Source organism: Mchenga conophoros, linkage group LG12 (genome assembly GCF_057382185.1).
Source record: "Mchenga conophoros isolate Kocher_MC1m ecotype Shallow Benthic linkage group LG12, M_conophoros_male_GT1.1, whole genome shotgun sequence".
Lineage (NCBI taxonomy): Eukaryota > Metazoa > Chordata > Actinopteri > Cichliformes > Cichlidae > Mchenga > Mchenga conophoros.
This window is the reverse complement of record NC_140537.1, coordinates 38,621,575-38,649,438: the sequence shown is the minus strand read 5'-3', so window position 1 is coordinate 38,649,438 and position 27,864 is coordinate 38,621,575. Positions and strand designations below refer to the sequence as shown.

Sequence of the window (27,864 nt, the reverse complement as noted above, 5' to 3'; positions counted from 1 at the left end):
AGTTGGTTTGTGATGTTATTTCAGTCAAAGCTCTGATATATTACCAACGAGCATTAAGACCAGGATTCTTTATTAAAGGTCTGAATCTTTTTGGTCATGCTGAGCTTCCTTGTTTAACGGTTTGTGTTATTTTGTGAGAGCTTGCGCATCATTTGTGTTGATATCTTTGCTAAAGTTGTATTATTTGGTAGAATTGGTTTTAAAGCCAGCTTTTATCGTGTCCGTATGGCCACGCGGGCTCTTGCACTTTCAGTAGTTTCATTCGAGCGTGGTGCAGCTCCGGGTCTAGTTTTTCTCTCGGAGTGACACCTCTCGCCTCTTTCTTCAGAGCAGCTAACAGCGCGAGCTAATCCGGCTAACAGCTAACGGCTAGCTAGTGGCGCTATGATGGCGGAGCTGGTGCAGGGACAGGCCTCGATGAACCAGCCGGGGCTGAAGTCAGAGGGCCTGGCCGATGTTTTGCAGCGGGCCCGGCAGGTAACAACTCCACCCGGGCTCAGCCCACACCCGTTCCGGGCCGAATCGGGTCGTTTAGATCGAGCCAAAGCACTTTTATCGGAATTGTCCGTGTTTTGCTGCTGCTACTCGAACTTGTACCACACACACACACACACACAGTTACACTCACACACTCCGCAGCATGCTAACTAGCTAGAAGCAGCTCGGAGTTGGACTTGTGGCCGCTTGTGTAAACTTTTCCGGTGCTGACACGCTCCGGGAGAGAGTTTGGGGGGAGTTTGCCGAGCTGTCACCCGGAGGGGAGCGCGCTGGGACGGCGGAGGGGAGACGAGGGTGGGGGGGAGCGGGAGAGAAGTTTGGCCACACGTGTCACTCCGCCAGCGGGCAACCTGTTGGGCTGCGAGGGGCAGAAAGGACGCGGGTCACCGGGGTTACTGCGCCTTCTGCCCCCGTCGAGGGTCTCCTGCAGGCCGGGGGGTGTCTGTACCGAGTCCTAGCGGTTAATGGGGGAGACGCCCCCCCCCCCCAGGCTGCTGTTTACTGTAAGTTGGTTAGAAAGTAGGCTGGCGTTACGCAACAGCCTGAGAGCCATATACAGGCAGGAGGTGTGTCTGCGCCTATAGACAGACAGGTTCACCCTCCTGTGTCTGCGTGCACCTCACTCTGCACTTCTGCCTGCGTGCACCACACCTAAGAGTCAGCCTCAGGTAAACAGACAAGTGAGCGTGCCCTTTAAATTGGCACCCTGACCTCTGAGTGCCACCCCAGCCAATCACAGCCTGCTCCCCCAGGACTGACTGAAGAACTCCTCCAGGCACCGGTAACTTTCACCTGAAGACCTGAGAGCTCACAAAGTCACAGCGAGTCTGTCCGGCGATAGTTTCCCTGTTAATGGGTCTGTTTTATTGGACCAGAAACAAGCCAGTGCCACAGGTGTGTTCCTCCAGGTGTCACTGCGGTGACCTCAGGTGTGAGGTGCACGCAGTCTGCAGGAAGTTGGATCATTTGTGTTTTACTTCCTGTTAGTGTGTTGTCTCTTAAACTCCCTTAACTCTCAGCCACACTCTGTCACACTGGGTAAAAACATCCGTCACTGCCCGCTAACACCTGGCCTGGGGCGACGCTTGGTGGGCGATGCAGACTAACCAGGCGCAGTCCTCCGTGTACAGAGTGCTCGGCGACTTCCTGGCAACCACCAGTTGCTAAGGAAAAATGTGTTGAGTGGTTGCTGCTTGTCATCGCGTAGAATTGGTCATGAAACGATGCTTTACCAAAAACCTCGGTGCGATTGCTTTGGTTACCAGCACGTTGATTCGATCGTCTGTAGTTTACATGCAGCCAACCTGTCTGCAAACTCTCACAAAGCGAAGTGTCTCAAACGGGAAATGTAGAACGCTCGTCTTCAAAGTAAAAGCTGTGCTTTTTGTTAGTGATAAAGGATGGCTTTTACTTTGAAGGCAAACGTTCTACATTTCCGGTTGGTGTCGCAGTGTATTTAGCGTCTTCCATCAGCCAGCTCGCTGATTTGATGGTGATTAGAATTCCCCCCCCCCAAGTCTGGTCAAAGTTTAGCTCCACCCTGTTCCTCTGATGATGGTTTACACCAAGCGAACCTCCACTAAAGAAACTGCAACACCTCCAGCAGATGGTCAGGAATCACACACTTCGCCTCTCATTTACTACGTAGGAAGTGATGTCACAGTGTTACCATACTGAACTGTGGAATCACTTCTTCTTTTTGAGTGCAAGTGCTGCTGCTGACCAATGAAATCATGCTCTGGAAATGTGTGCACTGGTGATGTTAGCTACGTTGTGCTAACTCACAACGTTTGTGTGTATGTGTGTCAGATGTGCAACAGATGTGTGAGACATTTAAAACGTGACTGGATTTTGAGGTTTGTGACTTGATGTTTGTGCGGTCAGCGTTTAGCTCCCTCTCGGTTTTTCGGCTGCTGGACTCGTGGCTGCTCTCGTGTTTTCTCTTAATGAGTAAATTTGTTGATGTGTTCATCCTGAGAGCAGTCAGCAAGCTCTTATTTTGAAAAGTCAGTTGTCGTTAACCAGTTGTCCCTGGTCCTTACGAGTAGGGCTGGGCGATATGACCCAAAATTCATATCTCGATATTTTTTAGCTGGATGGCGATATAAGATATATATCTCAATATTTTTTTTTTTTAAAGCCATAAGTTAAGAACAAAAAGAGAGTTCTTAGTCACACTGTGTCCCAGATGTCACACGGGCACTTTTATTTACATACAGCGTAGATGTACATGAAAACATTACGCAAAAATAAATTATCAGCATTTATTAAATAATCATGCTCCATAAATAAAAGAAAACAATGTTGTTTTTGTGCATAACAAAAAGCTCACAATTGTGCAGTCAAAATGTAAACTAATAGACGCTGAGCATAATAACAAAGAGACAGATTTCACAGCTGCACCACGTCTCTGAACAGGTGCCATTTGTGGTCCTTATACACACACAGTACGGTAATATTACGTTGAAGCACAGTACGTATCACTCCGCGAGGCTCCTCCTCGGTAGCCGTAATCATCCGACAATCCATCAAGCGGTGCAGCTCCGTAGCTTAGCAAAGTCATATTAAAACATTTTTTGACAGATTGCTGAGCGCTGTGTACCACATAAAATCGGTTCGCGGTCAGTAAGCACAACCAGAATCCATACATAGGGCGCACTGTCGAGTTTTGAGAAAATGAAAGGATTTTAGGCCGTGCAGCCCGGTTAGCGCGGTTAGCTCGCTAACACGTTGACGCCGTCCAGCCCCACGCACGGGGCGATCCGCGGTAACTCGCTAACGGAGATTTTCCGCTTTCATCTTGTCATTGCCTGCAGATGAAGCTATGGCGGAGGGGCAGTTGTGTTCAGTGAAGGAGAGGCGAGGCCGAGTAACGCAGCGTAGAGACAAAAGTGGACGAAAGAGAGGCAAACCTGAGGCTCCACAAGTATAATTATAACGTAACATAGACTATATCGATATAAACGATATTGTCACATCTTATATCTCGCATGAAAATATATCGATATTTTTAAAAAACTCGATATATCGCCCAGCCCTACTTACGAGTAAGTCACGACAGTCCTTCATGTCATTAGCAGCTTCTCGTCCTTTTGTTGGAGGCTTCTCCTCCTTTGTGCCGCACTCCAGGTGTGACGGTAACCTTGGTTCTGTTCTTCACACCAGAACCTGCAGCAGGTGAAAAATGGTTCATGAGCAGAACTGGGACCATTTGGAGAATAACGTGGAGAAGAATGAGTGTTCGAGCTCAGGAGAGGCGGTGGGGGAGCCTCTCCTGAGTGTGGAAATCTCACCACTAATGTCAGTAGATTGGAATTATTTAAGTTCTGTTTTCTTTCTCAAAGTTTAAGGGCATAATCTTCGCTGTGTTGGCTGCTGAAAGACAAACAAATCTAGCTGCTGTTGATCTCCAGTGAGTGTAGGCTTTCAGCCTGCTGTGTACCTCAACTGTCCAGGTGTGTTTACTCTGGAGGCTATAACACTGTCTGAGAGTACGATACGAGCTCACTTCTGTCCAATGACGCTGTTTCTAGCCTTTGTTTAGCCTCAGGTAGCTTCTGTTAGCTGCCGTCAGCCTCAGTTAGCTGCCGTCAGCCTGTTAGGCGCAGTTAGCCTCAGTTAGGCGCAGTTAGCCTCAGTTAGCCGCTGTTAGCCGCAGTTAGCTGCCGTTACCGAAACTGCCTTCGAAGTGACTATAAAATAGTTGGAGTTTGATGGCTGGTGAATAAAACCTCACACGATGTGAAATCACTGGGAAAGCATGATTCTTTAAAAAAAAATATTAGCGTAATGTTAGCAGTTGTTGATGTTTAGCTTGTTAGGTGTCAGTTGACCAGAGATGGGAGGGTCACATGTCTAATCTCCTGACAATAAGTTAGTGCAGCATTATCAGGAGTAAATGAGCACGTTTAGTGTTAGAGCCCTGACCACAGTTCAGCAGACGAGGCTTGAGCTGAGGAGGAAGAGGACGACGCCTCCGTCAGGTGTCGGGTCAGAAACCTTTGTTTAAAGTTTGCACGTTTCAGCTGAGAGAGTTTCAACGGATTATTTTCTTTACTAGCTGTCTGCGGCTCACCTTTTACAGGTAATACTGTGAGGCTGTGGAGCACTGTGAACAGGTGTGAGCAGGTGCAGCAGACTGACTCCGCCCACTGGACTATTTTTACTGAGCAGCAGATTTTTCTTTAGTCTTTATCAGGAAAACACTCAAGGTTTCCTCTGTGTGCGTCTGTCTCTCTCTGTGTGTGTGTGTGTGTGTGTGTGTGTGTGTGTGTGTGTGTGTGTGTGTGTATTTAATAGTATTTGCAGTCTGCGTACCGTCAGTTCGTCCTCTGAAACAAACAGTTTTAGCTCCTCCCCCTAAATGGCAGCTGAAGTCTTGATGTCATTCCCTGGTTTTTTGTGGCCTTCTTTATAGTTTGATGAACATTTTCTGGGTGTTTGTGGTAGAAGAACATCTATGCTGGACCCTGAAGAAGATGATGGACGTGTTGAGGAAGGTTTAGTCTCCCAGGTAGAGTTGTGACGTTTGAGCCTCACGCCTTTAAAACGGCTCCACCAAATCTTTGTTCTTCACACCAACTGTAAACTTTAATGAGCTGCAGCTCTGTTAGAAATATCTGCGCCCAGTCAGTCGAGTGCGTCTGCAGCCAAACCGGGCGCCTTATTAGGAAGCCTCCTGGTTTAGGGAGTGAGGCTGAGCTGTGTCGGCCTCTGGAAACAGGCTGCATATGAAGACACGTCGGCCTGCGCTCGGGCGGCCGACCTGCTCTAAAGCAGAGGTGCTGTTGGACTTTCTGCTGACCTGGGACCAGTTTGGGGCCTAGTCTTTATCCTGCTGTGGTTTTGGACCTGTGTACTGTAAAAACTTTACTGTTCTAATTTTAGTATCGCTGTTAGTTTCCGGCCGCTCACGTGTGCCGAGCTGCTGTGAACAGATGCAGGTGTTACAGCTGTTTCTGCCATGTTCACAGATGGTGGGCAAGCTGGGCGGAGAAGGGATGTCTCACCTCAACAGCTCCTCAGTAAGTGTCGAGCCCTCGCTGTACTACCCGGGCCAGAAACGACCAGGAGAGGATGGAGGTAAGAGGCTCATACACCCGCACTCCACCTGTCAGACTGCTCAGTGACAGGACGGCCGTGACGTTCCAGCATTCAGCGAGTTCTTATGAAAACACTTTACAGGCCGTCTGTGGATGTAAGAAGGGAAACCTGCTGTAACTGCGGCCCGACTGAAGCTGCAGTGACGTCTTTTTATTTTGTTTAATAAACGACGGCGGGAGAATAGCGTGTCTGTGCTCCGACGTGTTCCCGTGTTTGCCGCACACGTCATGCCAGTTCGATTCTCGCTGTTCGCTCTGATGATCGGCGCCGTCACATCAGCCTGACGTCTAATCTCTGTCTCTGTCTCCCAGTAGGTAACCAGCTAGCAGCCATGGGGCATCAAAGGTACGACCCGCAGCTCGTATTGATCACACTCACACACACTCTCTGTGGTGTGTAATGATGCGTGTGCAGCTTCATATTCTTGTTTGCAAATCGACACGTGTGAGGTCGTGGAGGTGCACCTGTGTTATAGATCTGTCCTCCTGCAGTCTGCATCAGAATAATCACTTATTGACACACACACACACAGCCATGCGTGACCAGGATGCCGATGTGTGTGTTTCTGTGTGTGTTGCAGGGTAATCACAGAGGATTACAAGGTCCCTGACAGGATGGTGGGCTTCAGTGAGTATGACCTCTGACCTTTCGCTGGGCTCTCGAACCTTTACATAGAATATGCGTGTGAACCTGGAGCTGTTCCCCTGTACTGTGCTCTGCAGGCGTCCTGGTGTCTGTCTGTAGTCTCATTTCTAGCGACCAATCACATCTGAGCAGCCTGTGGCTGTGTGCAGGTAAACAGGGGGATGGTATTTGCATCGAAACCTTTCTCACAGAGACTAAATCCTCTCCTCAGCCAATGGGCTTCCAGTCTGATGGTAACCTGCTGTCTCGGCGTTTTAACTGAACCTTTCCTTTGACTCAGAACTGTGACGGTTCTGGTTTGTCTGGATGCAAACCCCATAAGTCAGACGTTAATGTCAGAACCAGAATGTGGGTCCGAGGCGCCGTTTGGCCTCAGAAGCCTCGAGCACATCAGCTGAGCCAAGTCTCATTTTCCTTCCCGGTACCTCAGAGGAAGCAGGCTGACGTCAGTGTGTTTGACCTGGAGTCACGGTCCTTTACTTACTGCATGTACAGAAGCAGCAGGTGGATGTTCCTCTAATTACGTCTGTCCTCCTCCACCTCAGTTATTGGCAGGGGAGGAGAACAGATCACCAGGATCCAGTTGGAGTCGGGCTGTAAGATCCAGATCGCTCCCGGTGAGTTCAGCGCTCCGTGTTTTTACGTTTCCTCGGACCACGGAGAGTCCAAACTTCTCCGTGGTCCCTTTGAATTAAACGGCCTGACGACTTACCTGACGCATGCGTGTTTCTGCAGAAGGCGGGGGTCTGATGGAGCGGCCGTGTTCTCTGACGGGGACTCCGGAGAGCATCGAGTGAGTTAGTGAAGCTGGCGGAGCTGCAGGTGAAGCGACGCTCCCGCTAAACTCTGTCACGTCTGGCTGTTTTCAGGCAGGCGAAGCGGCTGCTGGCCCAGATCGTGGACCGCTGCAGAAACGGTCCGGGTTTCCATGGCGATGGAGAGGGCGGGGCCTCGGTGCAGGAAATGCTGATCCCAGCCAGCAAGGTGGGGCTGGTGATTGGCCGAGGAGGAGACACCATCAAACAGCTGCAGGTAGATTCACGTCACAGGTTCAGATCAACGGGGGGGCTCTCGCTCAAGGAAGTGATGTCACTGCGAGAGGTGAAATGAATATGACAGCTGACATGGTTCCGCTCACTGTTGGGTCTGCAGACAGACATGTTTCCAAGTCTTTGAACTTTAGATAAACAAGTCTAGTGTTTCTTTTACATAATTATAATCATTTAATGACTCAGAGTTCTTTGTAGTTATTTTATGGTAAATGGCCTGTATTTGTATAGCGCTTTTACTTGGTCCTAAGGACCCCAAAGCGCTTCACACTACATCCACCCATTCACACACATTCACACACTGGTGATGGCAGCTACATTGTAGCCACAGCTGCCCTGGGGCGCACTGACAGAGGCGAGGCTGCCGGACACTGGCGCCACCGGGCCCTCTGACCACCACCAGTAGGCAACGGGTGAAGTGTCTTGCCCAAGGACACAACGACCGAGACTGTCCGAGCCGGGGCTCAAACCGGCAACCTTCCGATTACAAGGCGAACTCCCAACTCTTGAGCCACGATCAGATCGTTTTCACTTTCGTAACCCTGCTGAGGAGAGTTATCTGTGCTGGCTGGTGGAGTGTGTACGTCCTGTTTAGAGCGTTCGCCATGAAATCAGGTGTTTTCCTTTTATAGAACAAATCGTGACGATCGTGAAGCAGGAACGTTTGTAGGGTCAGGACTGAGGTGCCGATTGAATAACAGGGTTTCAAATAGCAGGAAATGTTAGTGATGTTAACTGCTCTGGTTTTCAGGAGCGAGCTGGAGTGAAGATGATGATGATCCAGGACGGCCCGATGCCAACGGGGGCCGACAAACCCCTGCGCATCTCCGGAGACCCGTACAAAGTGCAGGTACGCCGGCGAGTACTGTCCAGGAGTAATCGTTCTGCAGGACGATAACTGTGACGCAGACTGCTGATTTATTACTGAGCGTCAGTGAAGCAGGAGCCGTCAAAGGACGAGCTGAGGACACCTGGAGCCACGTACAGCAGCTGCGTCCTAATGAAATGAGACCATGTGACTATCTGCAGCTTATTAATACAGGGAAACTGACCAGTTACAATCATCTAAAAAACATCCTGATCTGATTCTTTTCACTACAGATTTGCTGTAAAGTGTTTAGTGAGGAAAGATTTACCGCTGAATCCACAAAGTTTGAGGACATCCTGTAACAGGATTTGTCAGTGGAACCTACGGGCGGATTCAGGGCTCTGATTTGTTGGATCTGTCATGGGTTCCTCCGAGGTCCTGGGCTGGTTCGGTTTAGATGATCCTTAAAAGATTTTGGCTTTCAATGACAAAAGGTTACTGATCGAATTGGAGACTTGAGGTCAAGCAGAAAGTTGGTAAATATTTCGATGCTTTTTAGTTCCATCCTTTGAGGCGGGGCTAATCCCGGGCCGTTTCCTCCTGCAGGCAGCGAGGGAGCTGGTGTTGGAGGTGATCCGGGAGAAGGACGGAGACTTCAGATCGGGTCGCAGTGACTTCGGCGCCCGACTGGGAGGAACCAGCCTGGATGTATGACTTGGGCAAACAAGCGTTCCTGGGATGGTTGTGTTTAGACGCCGTGCTGATCTCTCCGTCTGTCCTCAGGTTCCCGTTCCCAGGTTTGCTGTCGGCATTGTGATTGGCAGAAATGGAGAAATGATCAAAAAGATCCAGAACGATGCAGGGGTCCGGATCCAGTTTAAAGCAGGTGTGTCATGCTTTGGCTCATTACGTGCTGAATCTTTCTGAATGTGAGCTTCGAGTCCGCTTCGTTCTGCAGCTCCTATCATCACATCATCCATGAACACCAGTGAGCGGCTTCCACCATGATGTGGACGCGTCAGCTGCTTCTCTGCACTTTCCTGCTTCATCATCTTCAGTGCCGTTATTGTGAACGTCATCCTGGTTTCATCTCTGTCATATTTAAAGCTGTTAGTTTGTCCGGCTGCTTTTGGAGGAACAAACGCTCAGATTGACTTGACACACTGCCTTTCTTCTGACTAGCATTAGCTTACTAGTTGACTTCTTGATGGCTACCGTAGCAGCTAGCTGGGAACCGTTAGCTTGCTCTTTAACTTTGTCCCCATTTAATCCTCTGAGGCGACGTATTTCTTTGCAGGTAAGCTAGCTAGCATTAGCAGAGAGACAGCTCAGGCTGGTTAGTCTGATTTTGTGTTCACACCAGTTTAATCCACAGTTCAACTGGTCAGTGTGAGTTAATCATTTTATTACAGTGCTTGTTTACACAAGTGTAGAAACAGATAAGCAACGGACTTTCTGTTCACACTGCTGAGGATTTGACCTCTGACCTTTTAGATGATGGTGTCAGTCTAGAACGTGTTGCCATGGTGATGGGTCAGCCGGACCGCTGTCAGCATGCTGTCCACCTCATCAATGAACTCATCCAAACAGCACAGGTAAACACACACACGTTGGTTTTTCTTCTGAGCGGGGACCTTTGTTTATGTTCTGCTTCATGGGTCCTTTTACATGTTGCTGTTTTCACAGGAACGTGATGGTTTCGGTTCAGCCTTGCGGAGCGGGCGGGTCAGAGGTCGTGGTGATTGGACTATGGGCTCTCCTGGCCCCCTACAGGAAGTGACATACACCATCCCTGCTGACAAATGTGGCTTGGTCATTGGCAAAGGTAGGAAACTGAGTCTGCTTAGTCTGGTTAGAAAACTGAAGGTGAGGAAGACGTTCACACTGCTGTCGTTTGTGTTTACCAATGTGTTTACATTAATGCAAAGGTCAAGGTTCAAACGGGTGCCTGAAAACCTTGAATATGCTTGGATTTCAATGTTGTCTGTTCAAGGTTTGAAATGTGCGCCCTGCATGACCGCACTAACATGCTGCAGGTTTTAATGACAAATACAAATCATGGCTCAGATAACAAGGGTGCAATCCGCCTGAAACGCCTGCAAACAGGATTTGCACCTTTTCACACTGGGGCAGTTTGTGTAAGTCCGAGTGAATCATTTTCCACATTGTGTGCGTTACTCAAGATAATCATAACAATTATTATTACTATTTTTGTAGCTAGCAAACTCGTGAGATGGATGATTGACATGCACTGAGTGTGATGCCATACAGCAGCGCCAGTATAGCAGTTAGTTACGGTGATTTATGGAACATGCTGTGAACTCAGACTGAATACGGTTGTTTTCCCCCTGAACAGAATAATAATAGAGCGTGTCTCGTTTTTAAACACAATCTAAAGATCACAGCAATCTGAGGAAGTTTCACTTTAATCCACGTGAACGAAGCTACGTTAGCTCATTGCAGCAGAAACTGCGCGACGTGGATTGGATGAGTAACATGATAATGATCTTATAATCCTGTCACTGTGCGTCTTATTTTGGTGTTTTGGTCCTGAGTGTTTGTGCTGTGAGCAGACGTCCTGCAAACATCAGTGAGACACATTTTAACCCCACAGTACCAACAACAGGCGGCGCAGCCTCATTGACTCTATTTAAAAACCTCTTACAGCCCATCAACCTGTGTGTTTGTGAGAGAGTTGGAGGTCAAGAGGGTCGAGCAGCAGCCTCCAAATTAAAAGCCACAAAGAAGAAGATGTCAAGTGCAGCGTGTTTAGACACCATATGGCCTGTTTGCGCGCGCACACACACACACACACACACACACACACACACACTCTTACTTTGCACCACTTTAGAGGACCCCGTGTTCGTTTCCTCTGATGAATTCTTCGTGCTGACAGTCCCCCCACACATTCAGACCTGCTGGTTGTGAGGAGCAGCCAATCACAGAGGTGGAGGATGAAGTGAGGGGCTGCGCCGGCCCTGATGATGGGTTATTAATGCAAAACTACTGAAACAGAATCCAAGAATGAAACAAAAGAAGAGGTGACCTTTAACCTCTAATTATCAGGGTTATACTCGGGGTCAGACTCAGAGCTGATCAGATCTAGCAGGCTCCACTGTGTTCATGTGGAAATGAGGTTCAGTATGGAGGTTGGCCCCGCCCCTCCCCGCCCCTGGTTCTGCTGGAGGTTTCTTCCTGTTAAAAGGGAGTTTTTCCTTCCCACTGTCGCCAAAGTGCTGCTCATAGGGGGTCATATGATTGTTGGGTTTCTTTGTATTATTGTAGGCTTCAGACTGACAGCAGCAGCTCTGAGTCGACACAGGTCCTCCTCCTGGTCTCTGCCAGCAGGTTCGTGTTTCCTGTCCTCATCTTGACCGTCCTGCTGGGACCAGCTGTACCTGTGAAGCCCCCCAGGCTCCGCGGCTAATTACACAAACTGAAATTTAATTTAATAATTTTCCCAGAATTAAGCAAATCAGATAAAATCCTCAAGTCAGGTTTAAAGTTAAAGTCGAGGTTTTCAACTTCCATTTATTTAAACTAGAGCTGGGCGATTTTTTTCATATCACAATGTGTTTTTCATTTCAGGCGATAACGATATCTATCACGATATCAGCCAAATAACTATATTTGTAAGATTTAAATGTGCCGTTGCTCACACGTAAAATGTGAAATAATCAGCAGCTTGTTTTGATTTAAATATTTATTTCCCATAATAAGTTCAACAGGGTAGATGTACTTAAGGAACATGAGACTTTTTCAGATAAATAAAGGCAAATATTGCAAACTACACAAAAGGCAGCCGCTAAAGCGTTTAAGTTTCAAAACAGAACAAACGAAACAGACTAAACTGTCAATTCCACTTAGAAACAAAATATTAAACGAACGTTGTTCCTCTCACACGCTCCTGCACACCAAATCTGGAACTACTGTCCATCATGTGTCGTCCTTTTTATCTACCTCGGGAATTTACATCGGTCATTGTAAGTGCCGTTTATATTCCACCACAAGCGGACACGGTCACCGCCTTATGCGAGCTGCATGAGGCACTCACACAGCACCAGACACAACACCGGGACGCTGCGCTTATTGTGACGGGGGACTTTAATAGCGCCAACCTCAAACGCGCAGCGCCGAACTTTTATCAACACATCACCTGCCCCACCAGAGGTGAAAGGACACTGGACCACTGCTACACTACAGTCAAGGACGGCTACAAGGCACAATCCCGCCCCCCGTTTGGCAAATCTGATCACGCCGCCATCTTCCTCATGCCAAAATACAAACAAAGGCTGAAACAGGAAGTTCCGGTTCAGAGGAAGGTCGCGCGCTGGACGGATCAATCGGTGGCCGCGTTACAGGACGCACTCGATGACGCAGACTGGGGCATGTTCAGAAACAGCTCCGACGATGACGTCAACGTGTTTACGGAAGCGGTTGTGGGATTCATCGGGAAACTAGCGGATGATACCGTGGAGACAAAGACTATCACAACGTTTCCCAACCAGAAGCCGTGGGTGGATAAAACCATCCGCGACGCTCTGAGATCCCGCACCGCTGCCTACAACACGGGACTCATGACGGGGGACATGGACCCGTACAAAGCCGCGTCATATCATGCCTGATGTCATGATGTCATGAAGACATCATGCCTCGTCCCTGTACCAAAGACGCCTCGTCCCAGTGGCCCCCAGGATTACAGGCCCGTGGCACTGACCTCCCACATCATGAAGACCCTGGAAAGGCTCATCCTGGACCAGCTGTGACCCATAGTAAGACCACATCTGGATCCCCTTCAGTTCGCTTATCAGCCTCGTCTCGGAACAGAGGACGCCATCATCTACCTGCTCAATCGTGTCTACACCCATCTGGACCAGCCGGCGAGCACTGTGAGGGTCATGTTTTTTGACTTTTCCAGTGCTTTCAACACCATCAGGCCGACCCTCCTGGGTGATAAGTTAGCAGCGATGCAGGTGGATGCTTCTCTGGTGTCCTGGATTGTTGATTACCTGACAGGAAGACCACAATATGTACGTCTCCCACAGTGTGTGTCTGACAAGGTGATCAGCAACACAGGGGCACCACAGGGGACTGTCCTCTCCCCCTTCCTCTTCACCCTCTACACCACAGACTTCAGCCACTGCACAGAGACCTGCCATCTTCAGAAGTTTTCTGATGACTCTGCGGTGGTTGGATGCATCAGCAGGGATGATGAGACAGAGTACCGGGCTGTGGTCGACTCCTTTGTCACGTGGTGTGAGCAGAATCATCTGCAGCTCAACGTGGCAAAGACCAAGGAACTGATCGTGGACTTCAGGAAGACCAGGAAACACTTGACCCCTGTTTCAATCCAGGGGGTCAGTGTTGACATTGTGGAGGACTATAAATACCTTGGAGTACACATTGACAATAAACTGGACTGGGCTAAAAACACCACAGCACTTTACAGGAAGGGCCAGAGTCGTCTCTATTTTTTGAGGCGACTGAGGTCCTTCAACATCTGCCAGAAAATGCTGAGGATTTTCTATGAGTCTGTTGTGGCCAGTGCGATCCTCTATGCTGTTGCATGCTGGGGGAGCAGGCTGAGGGTCGCAGATGCCAACAGACTTAATAAACTGATCCGTAAGGCCAGCAATGTTGTGGGGATGGAGCTGGACTCCTTCAAGGTGGTGTCAGAGAGGCGGATGCTGTCCAAGATAAAGACAATGTTGGATAACACCTCCCACCCACTCCATGACATGTTGGTCAGTCACAGGAGCTCGTTCAGTGAGAGACTGAGATTACCCATGATGCACCACTGAACGACACAGGAAATCATTCCTGCCTGTGGCCATGTCCCTGTACAACGCATCCACTTAACACACTGTTTGCTGCTACAGCTACACATGTTTCTTTTTCAGCTATTTATTTATAAGTGACTTATGTATGTATGTATGTATATATATGTATATATTGTACTATTCTTAGTTAGCGTATTGTCTGTCTTGTCTTAATGTTGGTTTAAAATGGAGCACTGTAACAAAAAATAATTTCCCCCAGGGATCAATAAAGTATTCTGATTCTGATTCTGATTCATATAACGTGCGGAGGGCGGTGAAAGAGGCGAAGCAGCGCTACGGGAGGAAACTAGAGTCACAACTCCAACAGAGTGACTCTAGGAGCCTGTGGCGGGGACTAAGGACAATAACGGACTATAAAGCACCAACAACCGGTATGACGAACGCGGCCGTGACTCTGGCAGACGAGCTGAACACTTTCTATGCTCGCTTCGAGGCTGCAGCTAAGGACTCCAACAATGCTAGTGTTAGCGGCGCTAACGGCTGCAGACAGGAAGATACTGCCAGCACCGGAAACGTGCTCGTCATCTCCGAGCATGAAGTAAGGAGAGCCTTCAAGAGAGTGAACACCAGGAAAGCAGCAGGACCAGACGGCATCCCAGGTCGTATCCTCAGAGACTGCGCATACCAGCTAGCTCCTGTGTTCACTGAGATATTCAACATCTCTTTATCTCAGTCGGTGATCCCCACATGCTTCAAAGAGTCCATCATTGTTCCTGTCCCGAAGAAACCCCACCCTGCTTCTCTCAATGACTATCGCCCTGTAGCCCTCACCTCAGTAGTGATGAAGTGCTTTGAACGCCTGGTCAGAGACTTCATCATTTCTTCACTACCAGACACACTGGACCCACTACAGTTCGCTTACCGTCCAAATCGTTCCACAGACGATGCCATCTCTCATCTCCTCCACACATCACTCACTCACTTGGACACTAGAAGGGGGAATTATGTTAAAATGCTCTTCATAGACTACAGCTCTGCATTTAACACCATAATTCCCTCCACACTCACCACCAAGCTGGAGCATCTGGGACTCAGCTCATCTATGTGTCAGTGGATCTCCAACTTCCTAACTGGCAGACCACAGGCAGTAAGGATGGGCGGACATGTCTCAGCCTCCACCACTCTCAGCACTGGAGCCCCCCAGGGGTGTGTTCTGAGCCCCCTGCTGTACTCTTTGTACACATATGACTGTGTGGCCACTACCAGCTCCACCACCATCATCAAGTTTGCTGACGACACCGTCGTGGTGGGCCTGATCTCTGATAACAACGAGACGGCCTACCTGAAGGAGATTAGGAATCTGGAGAACTGGTGCCAGAGGAACAACCTCCTTCTAAACGTCAGTAAGACAAAGGAGCTGATAGTGGACTTCAGCACTAAGCAGGAGAGGAACTACCAGACCCCCGTCATCAACGAGTGCCCAGTGGAGAGAGTGGACAGCTTCAAATACCTCGGAGTTCACATCACACAGGACCTGTCATGGTCCTGTCACATCAACACCGTGGTGAAAAAGGCCCGACAGCGTCTCTACCACCTCAGACGCTTGAGAGACTTCCAACTGCCCTCCAAGGTGCTCAGGAACTTTTACTCGTGCACCATAGAGAGCATCCTGGCGGGAAACATCTTAACCTGGTTCGGGAACAGCACCATGCAGGACAGACGAGCTCTACAGAGGGTTGTGCGGTCAGCTGAGCGCACCATCCGCTCCGAGCTCCCTGACCTGCACTCAATCTACAGCAGGCGGTGCTGGACCAAGGCCAGGAAGATGGTGAAGGACCTCAGCCATCCCAACAACAGACTGTTCTCTCTGCTGAGGTCAGGAAAGCGATTCCGCTCCCTGAAGACCAACACAGAGAGACTGAGGAGGAGCTTCTTCCCGCAGGCGATACGGTCTCTCAATCACACCACCACACAGTACTGACCCACACATGCAGTTCTTACACACACACTGGACTTTCTGGACTTTGGTTTTGCACAACACTGGTCACTATATTCTTCATTTCCGGTTAATACTTGTACAGCTGCTGTTATTGTGTATATATTTATTTATATTTAGATTTCTTCATACATTCTTATATAGTTCTATATTGTGTATTTTGTTGTACAGTTATTTTATTTTCAACTTTAATTTATATATTTTATCTTATTCTTCCCAGTTAAATTTACCCTTCATTCTAATTTGTGTTGTACAGTTATTTCATTTTTAACCTTAATTTATATTTTATTCCTTCCTAGTTAAATTTACCCTTTTTAATTTTTCATATTTATTTCCTATCTTATTCATAGCCTTTTCCTTTTTTGTTTTCTTTAGGTCACGAGCAGTTGTCCAAGCATTTCACTACATATCGTACTGTGTATGACTGTGTACGTGACAAATAAAATTTGAATTTGAATTTGAATTTTATTACTTCTAAAAATAAATCTTAGTTTGTTTTACAGAAGATCAGACAAAACTGACTAACTTTTGTCAATATCAACTAAACTGAGAACTAAAAGGAAATTCTCGACCTCTCCTTGTTGTATAGCTGAGCTTTTCAAACAGCTGTAACAGTTACTAGTCTGACAAAAGCCGAATGACGAATCAGCGCTTCCAGTCAGAGACTGAGCTGCACCGCTTTATTGTATTTCCAGACTTGCTTTCGGCACATTTACAGTGCAGCTGCTCTGTTTTTGTCAGACTTGAAATAGCAGAAATACCTTCACACTACGGAGCTTCTGTGGCTCTTCCGTTCGACAATCTCTCCGGCGTTGGAACCATCGTCTGTTTTCTCCTCGGTAACCTTCGGTCGCGCTCTCGGCACACTCATTTCCTCCGTTACCCGGCGGCACGGCGGCTGGCTGCTTCCCAAACAAATACACATGTGCAGCTTGGCACTTGTGCTGTACGCAACAAGTCACGTGACGTGACGCTGCGGCTGTGATTGGTTCGGCTCTGCGCTACTTAATTTGGATTGGCTGGGTTTTTTTTTTTTTAAGAGGACAAGAGCGGTGAGGTCTATCACAATAGTTTAATTTTTCTATCGAGAAAAAGTTATTTCACAATACATATCGTTATCGTTCTATCGCCCAGCTCTAATATAAAGTCACATAGACCGACATGTCCAAGAGTGCTAAGCTAACCCAGCCATCGAGGTCATCCCCTGATTCCATGCAGCATCCTGCAACATGATTTTACTTTGAGTGTAAACACATTAAAATCCCACCGATGAATGAAGCACGTCTGTTTCTGTCAGAAACAGCAAAGAACAACAGGGTCTACTCTTTTCTACTCTGAGCGCTTCTGAGCGTCTGTCGGACGCTCCCAACATCTTCATCCGATGGTTTCCACCTGAGCTTTGTCGCGTTTTCCCAGCAGTGACACCACTGAGCCCTGCTGAAGGACTCACCACCTCTGCACAGTCCTGCTGACCCGGGGCCGCCCCCGGCGCTCATATTGATCAGCTGTGTGAATGACACCTGCTGTTTGTGTCTGCAGGTGGAGAAACCATCAAGAGCATTAACCAGCAGTCTGGAGCTCACGTGGAGCTGCAGAGGAACCCCCCACCCTCCACTGACCCCAACACCCGGGTCTTTACCATCAGAGGCACCGCCCAGCAGATGGACCTGGCTCGCCAGCTAATAGATGACAAGATCGGGGTATGTAAAACAAGCGCACCTCTGTAGATGCTTTATCTCGAAGAACGAGCGCTGACCTGCGTCTCCTCCCACAGGGTTCGGGTATCATGAGTAACGGAGGGTTCGGCTTCAGCCCCTTCACCCAGGGTCCCGCTGCACACCAGAAGTAAGAGTCCTCAGATCTTAGCGCACGCTGCCGTCACACAGCACATACGTCCGTGATCCACGTCCCTCAGAAGCAGGAAGGACGCTGCACCCACGGAGCGAGTCCAGTCCATGAGTGGGCGGGGCTGCTTTGGTGTTCTTCTACAGCGGGGGTGGGGAAGTCCAGGCCTGCAGCTTTTAGATGATCGCAGCTGATTTAAAGGAGCTCCTCAGGCCTGGAGTTCCCCACCCCCGCTCTGAGTCTGAACATCCTGTTGTAATGATAGCCAGCTGCGCTCTGATTGGCTGACTGTTAAAAGGCATTGCTAACTTCACTGCAGGTAAATGTGATACCTAACAGGTAGTTTCAGGTAACCATGGAAACTAGGGCTGGGTATCGTCACTGATTTCTGGAATCGATTCGATTTGAATCAGGGAAATTTTGCCTCAGACAGTCAGAAATATTATAACTCTGATCACTTATCACTGCGTATCTATATTTTTATATCTATAAAACAAAGCTGACACTGTGGAGGGTAAAGAGGGAGGGAGGGGGGGAGGGGGAGGGAGGGGGGGAGAGCTGTGCATGAAGTGAGATAAGATAAGATAAGATAAGATAACCTTTATTAGTCCCACACGTGGGAAATTTGTTTTGTCACAGCAGGAAGTGGACAGTGCAAAAGTTATGAGGCAAAAATTAGAATACAATAAGAATAAATACAGTACACAACTGTACAGAATAGAATAAAATACTATATACAGTAGAATAAAATAAAATAAATATACAATAAGATAAAAATAGAATACAAATACAAATACTATATACAACTGAGTAAAAATACAACGATGACAGAAAGGATTATTGCACTTAGTATTATATCGTGGTCGAAGCAAAACAGCAAAACTCAGAGTGAGTTCATGACGGTGTTTATGTGGAGCGTAGTTTGGATCAGGTTCAGAGATAAACTAACAGCTTCAGAATCGGCGCAAAAAGGGCGTGAACACAAAGCTCGACCCGCCGAAACGTCAGAGTCAGCGAGCTGTCGGCTTTCAGCCCCGAGCGTGTCCGTGCCGTCGGTGAGAAAGTCACAGCTCGCTGACTCTGATGCGTCGGCGCTGTGTGTTCACGTCTCTGTGCAGAGTCGTGTTCCTGCTCTCAGTCACTGTTTCAGCTGTTTGGTGGTTGTTGAAATGTTGTGAGGCTGAACCTGAGATTCTGGCGTTTCGGCCAAAATAAAATCGATTCAGGATTTTAATGAATCGATTTCACGCCATCCAAGCCAGAGTCGATTCTAATCGATGATCAAAACCCTAATGACGTGACGTTCTCTAAACGAGCAGTTCCACGCTCTGCCTCAGGGGGAGTGAGGGCGGAGGCCATGTTTGCTGTGGGCGTGCTCCGTGATGACGCCGTGTGATGACGGTTCATGGAGAATTTCAAGAGCTACGAGTGTGACCTGTTTTCCTGTGGTCACGATGAAAACCTTCGCGGTCCACACACGTGACGTTTCCACCTCCAACACGACCACGGCAGCGCCGCAGGCCCGTGTAAGTCTGAGGCAGCTGTGGGCGTGGCTGTGGGCGCTCCGCCACATCAGCTGATTCGTTTAACTGTCCTCTGCATTCTGTCGCGTTCGTTTGTCTAACGGCCTCATGCTGAGACGCTGATGATGATGGACATGTGTGTGTGTGTGTGTGTCTTTGACTCAGCCAGCTGTGTGTTAAACACATGTTTTTATGCAGCTGTGGGAGTGGGCAGACCTTCCTGACCGGCGTCTGGGGAAACACCTACCAGACCAGCTGGCAGAACCCAGGACAGCAAGACCCAGGTACCACACACACACAGACACACACAGACAGACAGGGTCACACACACACACAGGGACACAAACACACACACACACAGGGACACAGGGACGGACAGGGACACAGACACACACAGGGACACACACACACACACACAGGGACACAGGGACGGACAGGGACACAGACACACACAGGGACACAAACACACACACACAGGGACACACACACACACACACAGGGACACAGGGACGGACAGGGACACAGACACACACAGGGACACAAACACACACACACAGGGACACAGGGACGGACAGGGACACAGACACACACAGGGACACAAACACACACACACAGGGACACACACACACACACACAGGGACACAGGGACGGACAGGGACACAGACACACACACAGGGACACACACACACACACACACACACAAACACACACACACAGGGACACAGACACACACACAGGGACAAACACACACACACAGGGACAAACACACACACACAGGGACACAGACACACACACAGGGACACAGACACACACAGACAGACAGGGTCACACACACACACACACACACACACACACACAGGGACACACACACACACACAGGGACACACACACACACACACACAAACACAGGGACACACACACACACACAAACACAGGGACACACACACACACAAACACAGGGACACACACACACACACACAAACACAGGGACACACACACACACACACACAAACACAGGGACACACACACACACACACAAACACAGGGACACACACACACACACACACACACACACAAACACAGGGACACACACACACACACACACACACACACACACACACAAACACACACACACACACACACAAACACAAACACAGGGACACACACACACACACACACACACACACACACACACAAACACAAACACAGGGACACACACAGACACACACACACACACACACACACACACACACACACACAGGGACACACACACACAAACACACACACAGGGACACACAAACACAAACACAGGGACACACACACACAGCCTTTGTTTAGTCTAGAAGCTAAGACTTGTGTGTGTGTGTCCCTGTGTGTGTAGGTCACAGTATGGCTCAGACAGGACAGATGGACTACTCTAAAGCATGGGAGCAGTACTATAAGAAGCTAGGCAAGTCAACAGACGCACACACAGACAGACACACACACAGACAGACACACAGAGCTGTGACAGAAACATATTTTGTATATGAATGTGTGATGTTTATGTATCTGAGCTCCGAGCAGTGACATTGACTGTGTGTGCGTCTGTGTGTGTGCGTCTGTGTGTGCGTCTGTGTGTGTGTGTCGGTGTGTCCAGGTCAGCAGAACCAGCCTCAGAGCTTGATGACAGACTACAGTAAGGCCTGGGAGGACTACTACAAGAAACAGAGTAAGACGTGTGTGTGTCATGTGAAGCTCAGTGCTGGGAAGGTTACTTTTAACATGTATTCCACTACAGATTACAGATTACATGCCCCAAAATGTATTTTGTAACGTATTCTGTTCCGTTACTCAATGAGAGTAACGTATTCTGAATACTTTGGATTAGTTAATATATTACCTTGTTTTTTACAACTACATGAATGTCCTATTGCTGTGTGATTTATTACTATTACTGAAGGTTACTCTCCACACCAATACCAGCTAGATGTTTAAATCTTAATATAATGAGTAACAGTAGGTGGACATTAGGTAAGGCTGTACTTTTTGCAGCGATCTCGTATAGAAAACTATTCGGCGTGTATATACAGTGGGGCAAAAAAGTATTTAGTCAGCCACCGATTGTGCAAGTTCCCCCACTTAAAATGATGACAGAGGTCAGTAATTTGCACCAGAGGTACACTTCAACTGTGAGAGACAGAATGTGAAAAAAAAATCCATGAATCCACATGGTAGGATTTGTAAAGAATTTATTCGTAAATCAGGGTGGAAAATAAGTATTTGGTCACCTCAAACAAGGAAAATCTCTGGCTCTCACAGACCTGTAACGTCCTCTGTAAGAAGCTTTTCTGTCCCCCACTCGTTACCTGTATGAATGGCACCTGTGTGAACTCATCATCTGTATAAAAGACACCTGTCCACAGCCTCAAACAGTCAGACTCCAAACTCCGCCATGGCCAAGACCAAAGAGCTTTTGAAGGACACCAGGAAAAGTATTGTAGACCTGCACCAGACTGGGAAGAGTGAATCTACAATAGGCAAGCAGCTTGGTGTGAAAAAATCAACTGTGGGAGCAATCATCAGAAAATGGAAGACATACAACACCACTGATAATCTCCCTCGATCTGGGGCTCCACGCAAGATCTCATCCCGTGGGGTCAAAATGATCATGAGAACGGTGAGCAAAGATCCCAGAACCACACGGGGGGACCTGGTGAATGACCTGCAGAGAGCTGGGACCAAAGTAACAAAGGTCACCATCAGTAACACACTACAACGGCAGGGAATCAAATCCCGCAGTGCCAGACGTGTTCCGCTGCTGAAGCCAGTGCATGTCCAGGCCCGTCTGAAGTTTGCCAGAGAGCACATGGATGATACAGCAGAGGATTGGGAGAATGTCATGTGGTCAGATGAAACCAAAGTAGAACTTTTTGGTATAAACTCAACTCGTCGTGTTTGGAGGAAGAAGAATACTGAGTTGCATCCCAAGAACACCATACCTACTGTGAAGCATGGGGGTGGAAACATCATGCTATGGGGCTGTTTTTCTGCCAAGGGGACAGGACGACTGATCCGTGTTAAGGACAGAATGAATGGGGCCATGTATCGTGAGATTTTGAGCCAAAACCTCCTTCCATCAGTGAGAACTTTGAAGATGAAACGAGGCTGGGTCTTCCAACATGACAATGATCCAAAACACACCGCCCGGGCAACAAAGGAGTGGCTAAATACTTTTTTGCCCCACTGTAAAACAGGTCCGCGGCTCTGAACCGTAGTAAAGGGACCTCTGGCTAATACGTCGGGTTCGTGTCGGGCTCGTAGCTGAAAAATAGCTTTACTTTGTTGTCTGGGTCGACTTTGCTAGCGAGAGACAGAGAGAGGCGTTGAAAGACTCTAACGGAGCTTATTGTTTCAGAGGAAACAGGAACACAGCGTACAGTCGAGTCTTAATAGCTTACTTACAGCTGGACTACACTGCCCACGAGGCTACATTCTTCAGGGCGATGCCTGTAACACTCTGCCTGTTGCCTTCTTATTAAGTCATTTTTTGAACAGTAATTTTTAAAAATATTTCTTCATGTCAGTATGCGGCCACATGTAGAGGTGACGTGGGCCGTGAGATTGAGACACAGACATTGTACTCTGTTACTCACCAACACTGGTGACGCTTCAGGCTGTTCCTCCGTCTCAGAAAGAAAAGTCACTTCTCTGCGTTTCTCTCTGAGCGGCTGTCAGGTGTGCTTTACAAGTTGAGCTAAAGAACAAAGGTAGGCGTGCACAAGTGTGTGCGGGGCAGCAGGCAGCTGACAGTTCCTGTTTTTACCTGTGCTGCTCCTGCTCAGGGACATTTGTAGTGTGAAGGTCAAGTTTGGCCTCATTGCATGTAAAACTATGGGCTCAAAATGTGGTCATAAATATTTTGTACTTGTAAAAAAGATTTGTGTGTGGACTTAGAAAAAAAACCCTGCAAGTTACAAGTACGGATTTTGACCCTATTTTTCTTCCTTTCATCTGATTGGTCCATGTCATGTCAATCACAAATGTAACAATCCAATCAGAGAGCAGATGGGTTTGGCTGTCGAGGGGCGCTTTTTTTGAACTGCAGGTCTTTGAAGGGAATAAATGCCCTTTTACATGCCAACCCAGCGTTTTCCTTCATCACCACGAAGGAAAACAGTCTGTGGTCGTCCGAGTTTGGTGATTTTTGTGTCACAGGACTATGTGTTTAATACAGGGACTTCCACAGCCTTTTCAACAGCGCTGCGGACCGCGGGGGGGGGGGGCAGTGTTTTGTAAATGACAGTCTTCATCACAAAGTTTTCTTCGTTATGAATTAGCATACATGTTTTTATTGAACATTTGAAGAACCAGCAAAAAAAACCAGAAACTCTTGTAGAGGACATAAAGTCAGAGATAGAAAAGACAAGGAGCAGGTGCATCTAGTACAGGTAGAGCTGCTGCAAAACCCCACAGAGCCCAGCAGCCAGCGCAACAAATTCTGGATCCTTTGCTTTTAGTTAGCAGTTAGCATTAGCAGCACATGCTGCGTCCGATGTGAAAGGACTTTTATGCTGCGCACTGTGACTCACAGCAATGGTCCCGGGTCAGCCCTGACTTTGTGTTAAACTAATCCTAAAGTAATAATGTATTTCTAACCACTGATATAGCACAACTTTATCCTTTCAACAGCTACTGAAAGTTAGGGGACCTAGCTGCTATCGGATATTTATATAGCGATCCTCCAGCTTCAAACGGTATCACCCTTCAAGGACCTGCAGTTCAAAAAAGCGCCCCTCCGACAGCCAAACCCATCTGTTCTCTGATTGGATTGTTTAATTTGTGATTGACATGACATTGACCAATCAGATGAAGGGAAGAAAAATAGGGTCAAAATCCGTACTTGTAACTTGCAGGGATTTTTTGGCTAAGTCCACACACAAATCTTTTTTACGCACACAAATCTTTTTTACAAGTACAAAATATTTATGACCACATTTTGAGCCCATACAAAACCAGCTGATTGATGAACAACATCACACTACATGCGTGTGTGTGTGTGTGTGTGTGTGTGCGTGTGCGTGCAGCTCAGTCGTCTCAGCAGAGTTCAGTGCCAGACTACACTGCAGCATTAGCAGAATACTACAGACAGCAGCAGCAGCAGCCCTACCTGTGGAACCCCGCCCAGATACAGGTAACACAGGCGCCTTCTGCTTCACAGCGATGTCCTCCTCCCGTTTGTCACGACGGCTAAATGTCACTGTCACTTCCTGTCTCCTCAGGATCACTAGAGGCTCCTCCCTCACCGGCGAAGGCCTCGGATGGTTGTCGATGGCGTCCGAATCGGGGTTTCCTAGCAACGCTCTGCCGCTTCCTCCTCCTTTTGTAGAGAAAAACTAAGGATTAACTGAAAAATCACGAACTTTCTTTCTGTTTTTTAACCTTACAAAGTCGATATTTTGTCAGGCAGATGTTTTTGGACTAGCCTCCGGTCTCCCGCGGTGTAGACCTGGTTTTTCTTTGTTTTTATTTTTTATCAAACTTGAATTTCAAGATGTATCCGTGTGGCTTTGAACAAAACGAAATCCAGTATAATCTATATTTTGTCTAGTTTTATTTTCCAATAAGAAAACGGTATAAGGCTTAGCAGTCTTGAGTATGAAAATCAGATATTAATATTATTATTATCATTATTTTGGTTATGATAATGTTTTAAAGCATGCGTCAGGCTGTGTGTTGACTCAGTTTGTTTTTTATTTTGGCATCAAACCGTTTTAATGACATCGGATGGAAATGTAAAGTTTTTGTACTAAATCTGCTCGCTGGGTCTGTTTCTCCTAATTTTACCTGTTCAGTCGCCAACTTGGAGGTGCAATGATGCATTACTGTTTTCTTTTGGTTTGACCATAGCTCTTATTCTTGTATCTTTATAGTGATTTCTTTAGGTTTTTATGATGTAACAATGAATAAATAGCGACTTGTATTGCGTTGTCTAAAGCCAGATCTCTCTGTGGTCTAACGCTTTGTATTCTCACACGATTTAACCTCCAGTCACCGCCACATTTTCCTGCCTCCGCTTTTATGACCGAGTCTGGGAAGATAAGTTTTCTTTGAGTGAACTTTATTATTGTTGTTGTTGGTCGCATTTCTATTTTCTGATTTGTTTTTAGAGGAAATTTCAGGAGCTGATCAATGAAGTTATCGATTCCGTGTTAGCTAAACAAACGTGTGTGTTACCTCAGCTGTGTGAATGTTTCTGCTAGCTGTGCTTCGTTAGCTAAGTGGTGCCTGTTAGCTGAATGTAAGTAAATGGAAATGCTGTCCGAGCGCTACGTTAGCTGCTGTGGGGTTGTTTGTTTTTTTCTATGCGCACGTTACAAAGGCTAGCTGAATGAATGTGCTAACTGAACACCGTGCTTGTCTGTTGTGTGTTAACCAGGTGTCGGGTAGGTCTACAAAACCACGTTCCCAAAATTGTTCTCAAGATCATTTATGCCTAAGGTCACATGTTCCCAAAGTTGCTTCCCAGTTTCCAGGTTCCTAAGTTCTCAGGCTTCTTTGTTCCAAGGTTATATGTTCCCATTTTTGTTCCCTAGGTGCTTTATGGTTAAGCTAACCTCTAAGCCTCGTTTCCATCTCAGGAAGCGCTAAGCTTATTTCAAGTTCCCTGACATGTCGGGCAGTCTAACTAAAAGCCATACAGGGAACAGAAAATCCCTTTCACAGGTTCCAGCAGTCGTCACGTTGTGTGGCTAACGACTTACATTACGTATAGCTGTGGGGAACGTAGCAGTAGTGACTGTTTGGGAACTTGGTGTTACTCTGCGCTCGTGACGTGTTGCACAGACTGTAAATAACGACTAATAACATTTAACCTGATGCAGATCGTGGAGATTTTGTAAACATTTTAGAGGAAAAGTATATTAGAAAAGTAGAGCTGTACGGGATAATGTCTGAACGTGGAAGCATGAGCTCTCACACTGTTACTGCTAAATGGTGTAATCTGATGTGTTAGCAAAAGGCCAAAAACAGCGTTTCTAGGCTGAACGTCCATCTGTCTCATTCAACCGCATGACTAGCATGAACGAGTGACTCTGTAAATACGACTTTAATGTTCGTTAGCCAAACAAACTAGCCGGCTGCTGTACATTAGCTGTATGTTCTGTTTATATTAGGGCTGGTTTACACTTCAAAATAAATGTACAATTGTTTTGTTGCTGTTTTATACTTGCACAGATTGTAAATGTGTTTTTTTTGTTTGTTTTTCAAACGCAGCCGGACTTTGAATCTACTGATTAGTTTCTTTAGCGTTAACATGCAGTTAGCAATAAAATTATTTTGTGCATAAATTCACATTCATTGATACTTTTTAAAAATGTGCTCATCTGTACATGTGCTACACTTAGCGTTAGCACTGTTGAACGTTATCAGCTAAGCAAGTAGTAAGGATTTAATCTGTGTGTTAGCTGAACGTTTAGCTAAACTTTGCGTGCGTGTTAGTGTATGTATGCTAGCGCTGTGTGCTGTTATAAGTTTTGTTTGTTAGCTGAGCGTTTAATGAAAATGTGTGCGTTTTGGCTCACTTTGTGCGTCGGCTCGGCGCTGTGTGCGTGTTGGCAGAGCAGTTCTCTGAACGTTGTGCGTGTCGGACCACAGAGAGGTTTGTCTTGTCGAGGGAGATCTGGTTGTCGTTGAATCAGTGCTTCTGCTTCGTGTATGTGTGATGATGATGATGATGCTGATAATAATGACGATAATAATGAGTTCTCCTGTTCAGGGGTCTATTTAAATCTGTTATGAATATTCATTTTGTCGATGTGATGATATGGTTTGTGTAAATTTCCACTCTGGCGGGTGCTCTCCAGTTAAAATGTACTTTGTTAAAGATGATATTGTTTAATTCACGTGTCGTGTCTAACCGAAGCTGAATATGTGTTATATTCTCAAGACTGCTAGGCTAACTGTCTCTCTCTCCTTGCCTGTTCCCGTCTGGATGCCGCCACCTTCAACACGCCTGTAATTGGACCAGACGAGCTGAGCGTTGTCGTCGCAGGCGTGTTGAAGTCCCGCAGCTCGTTGTTGTGGCCCCTCCGAGGCGTGGGGAGCTATAGTGAAGGGGTTAACCCCCCCCCCCCCGGAGTTGTTAACGGTGGAGCGGACGCCGGCCTGGTGTCCGGTTCTCGCAGCGTCTCAGGACCTGAACCGGACACGACGCTCGCTCCACTCTGGCCTAGAACTTCCCAGTCCCGATCCCGGTCCTGAAGGGGGGACGGGGAGCTTTTTGGTTTTATGGTTTCTGTTGTTTTTCTAATGGACAGACGTCCTAACTGTAACCTGCAGATTTTTCTATTAGATTCTATTGACAGATAGAGTTGTGTATGAACCCGAGCCACGAGACTGTCGGTGGTCGAGGATGATGATTAACATGAGGGTTAATAAATGGGCTCATTCTTTCTGACTGTGTCTTTGTGACGTGCATTCACATCAAACATTCAGCTGCTGAGAGCTGCAGCCACGTGACAAACCTGTTCATGTCCTCTCATGAAGTCTTCCATCTCTACATAAACCCGCTGCTTCCCTTTAATGAGTTCTGACACTTCTGATGCAAACCCAGTGCTGTAGTTCTGGAGCAGGT

At 47.5% G+C, this 27,864-nt stretch overlaps 1 protein-coding gene across 4 annotated transcripts; it reads left to right on the top strand.

Annotated features, from left to right (window-relative positions):
* Nucleotides 1–337: 337 nt before the first annotated feature.
* LOC146563335 (far upstream element-binding protein 3-like) lies at nt 338–27,684 on the top strand. Of its 4 annotated transcripts, none has more exons than XM_085295725.1 (19): nt 338–477; nt 5,472–5,580; nt 5,916–5,946; nt 6,182–6,228; nt 6,792–6,863; nt 6,982–7,039; nt 7,116–7,278; nt 8,047–8,145; nt 8,710–8,811; nt 8,887–8,989; nt 9,598–9,698; nt 9,790–9,928; nt 17,422–17,582; nt 17,657–17,727; nt 19,449–19,534; nt 20,632–20,700; nt 20,890–20,961; nt 24,317–24,423; nt 24,512–27,684. In XM_085295725.1, the coding sequence occupies exons 1-19, from the start codon at nt 385–387 to the stop codon at nt 24,518–24,520; spliced, it is 1,692 nt and encodes a 563-aa protein (XP_085151851.1). In that variant the 5' UTR covers nt 338–384; the 3' UTR covers nt 24,521–27,684. The 4 variants fall into 4 exon arrangements, with proteins under 4 accessions (XP_085151851.1, XP_085151852.1, XP_085151850.1 ...); XM_085295726.1 differs by having other exon boundaries at nt 5,913–5,946; nt 6,985–7,039; XM_085295724.1 differs by having other exon boundaries at nt 5,913–5,946.
* The last annotated feature ends 180 nt before the right edge of the window (nt 27,685–27,864 follow it).

Coding starts and splice junctions, on each gene's coding strand:
- LOC146563335 (XM_085295724.1), top strand. CDS start 385: ATGATGGCGGAGCTGGTGCAGGGACAGGCCTCGATGAACCAGCCGGGG. Junction 8,812..8,886: donor TGGGAGGAACCAGCCTGGAT/GTATGACTTGGG, acceptor GTCTGTCCTCAG/GTTCCCGTTCCCAGGTTTGC. Junction 9,699..9,789: donor AACTCATCCAAACAGCACAG/GTAAACACACAC, acceptor CTGTTTTCACAG/GAACGTGATGGTTTCGGTTC.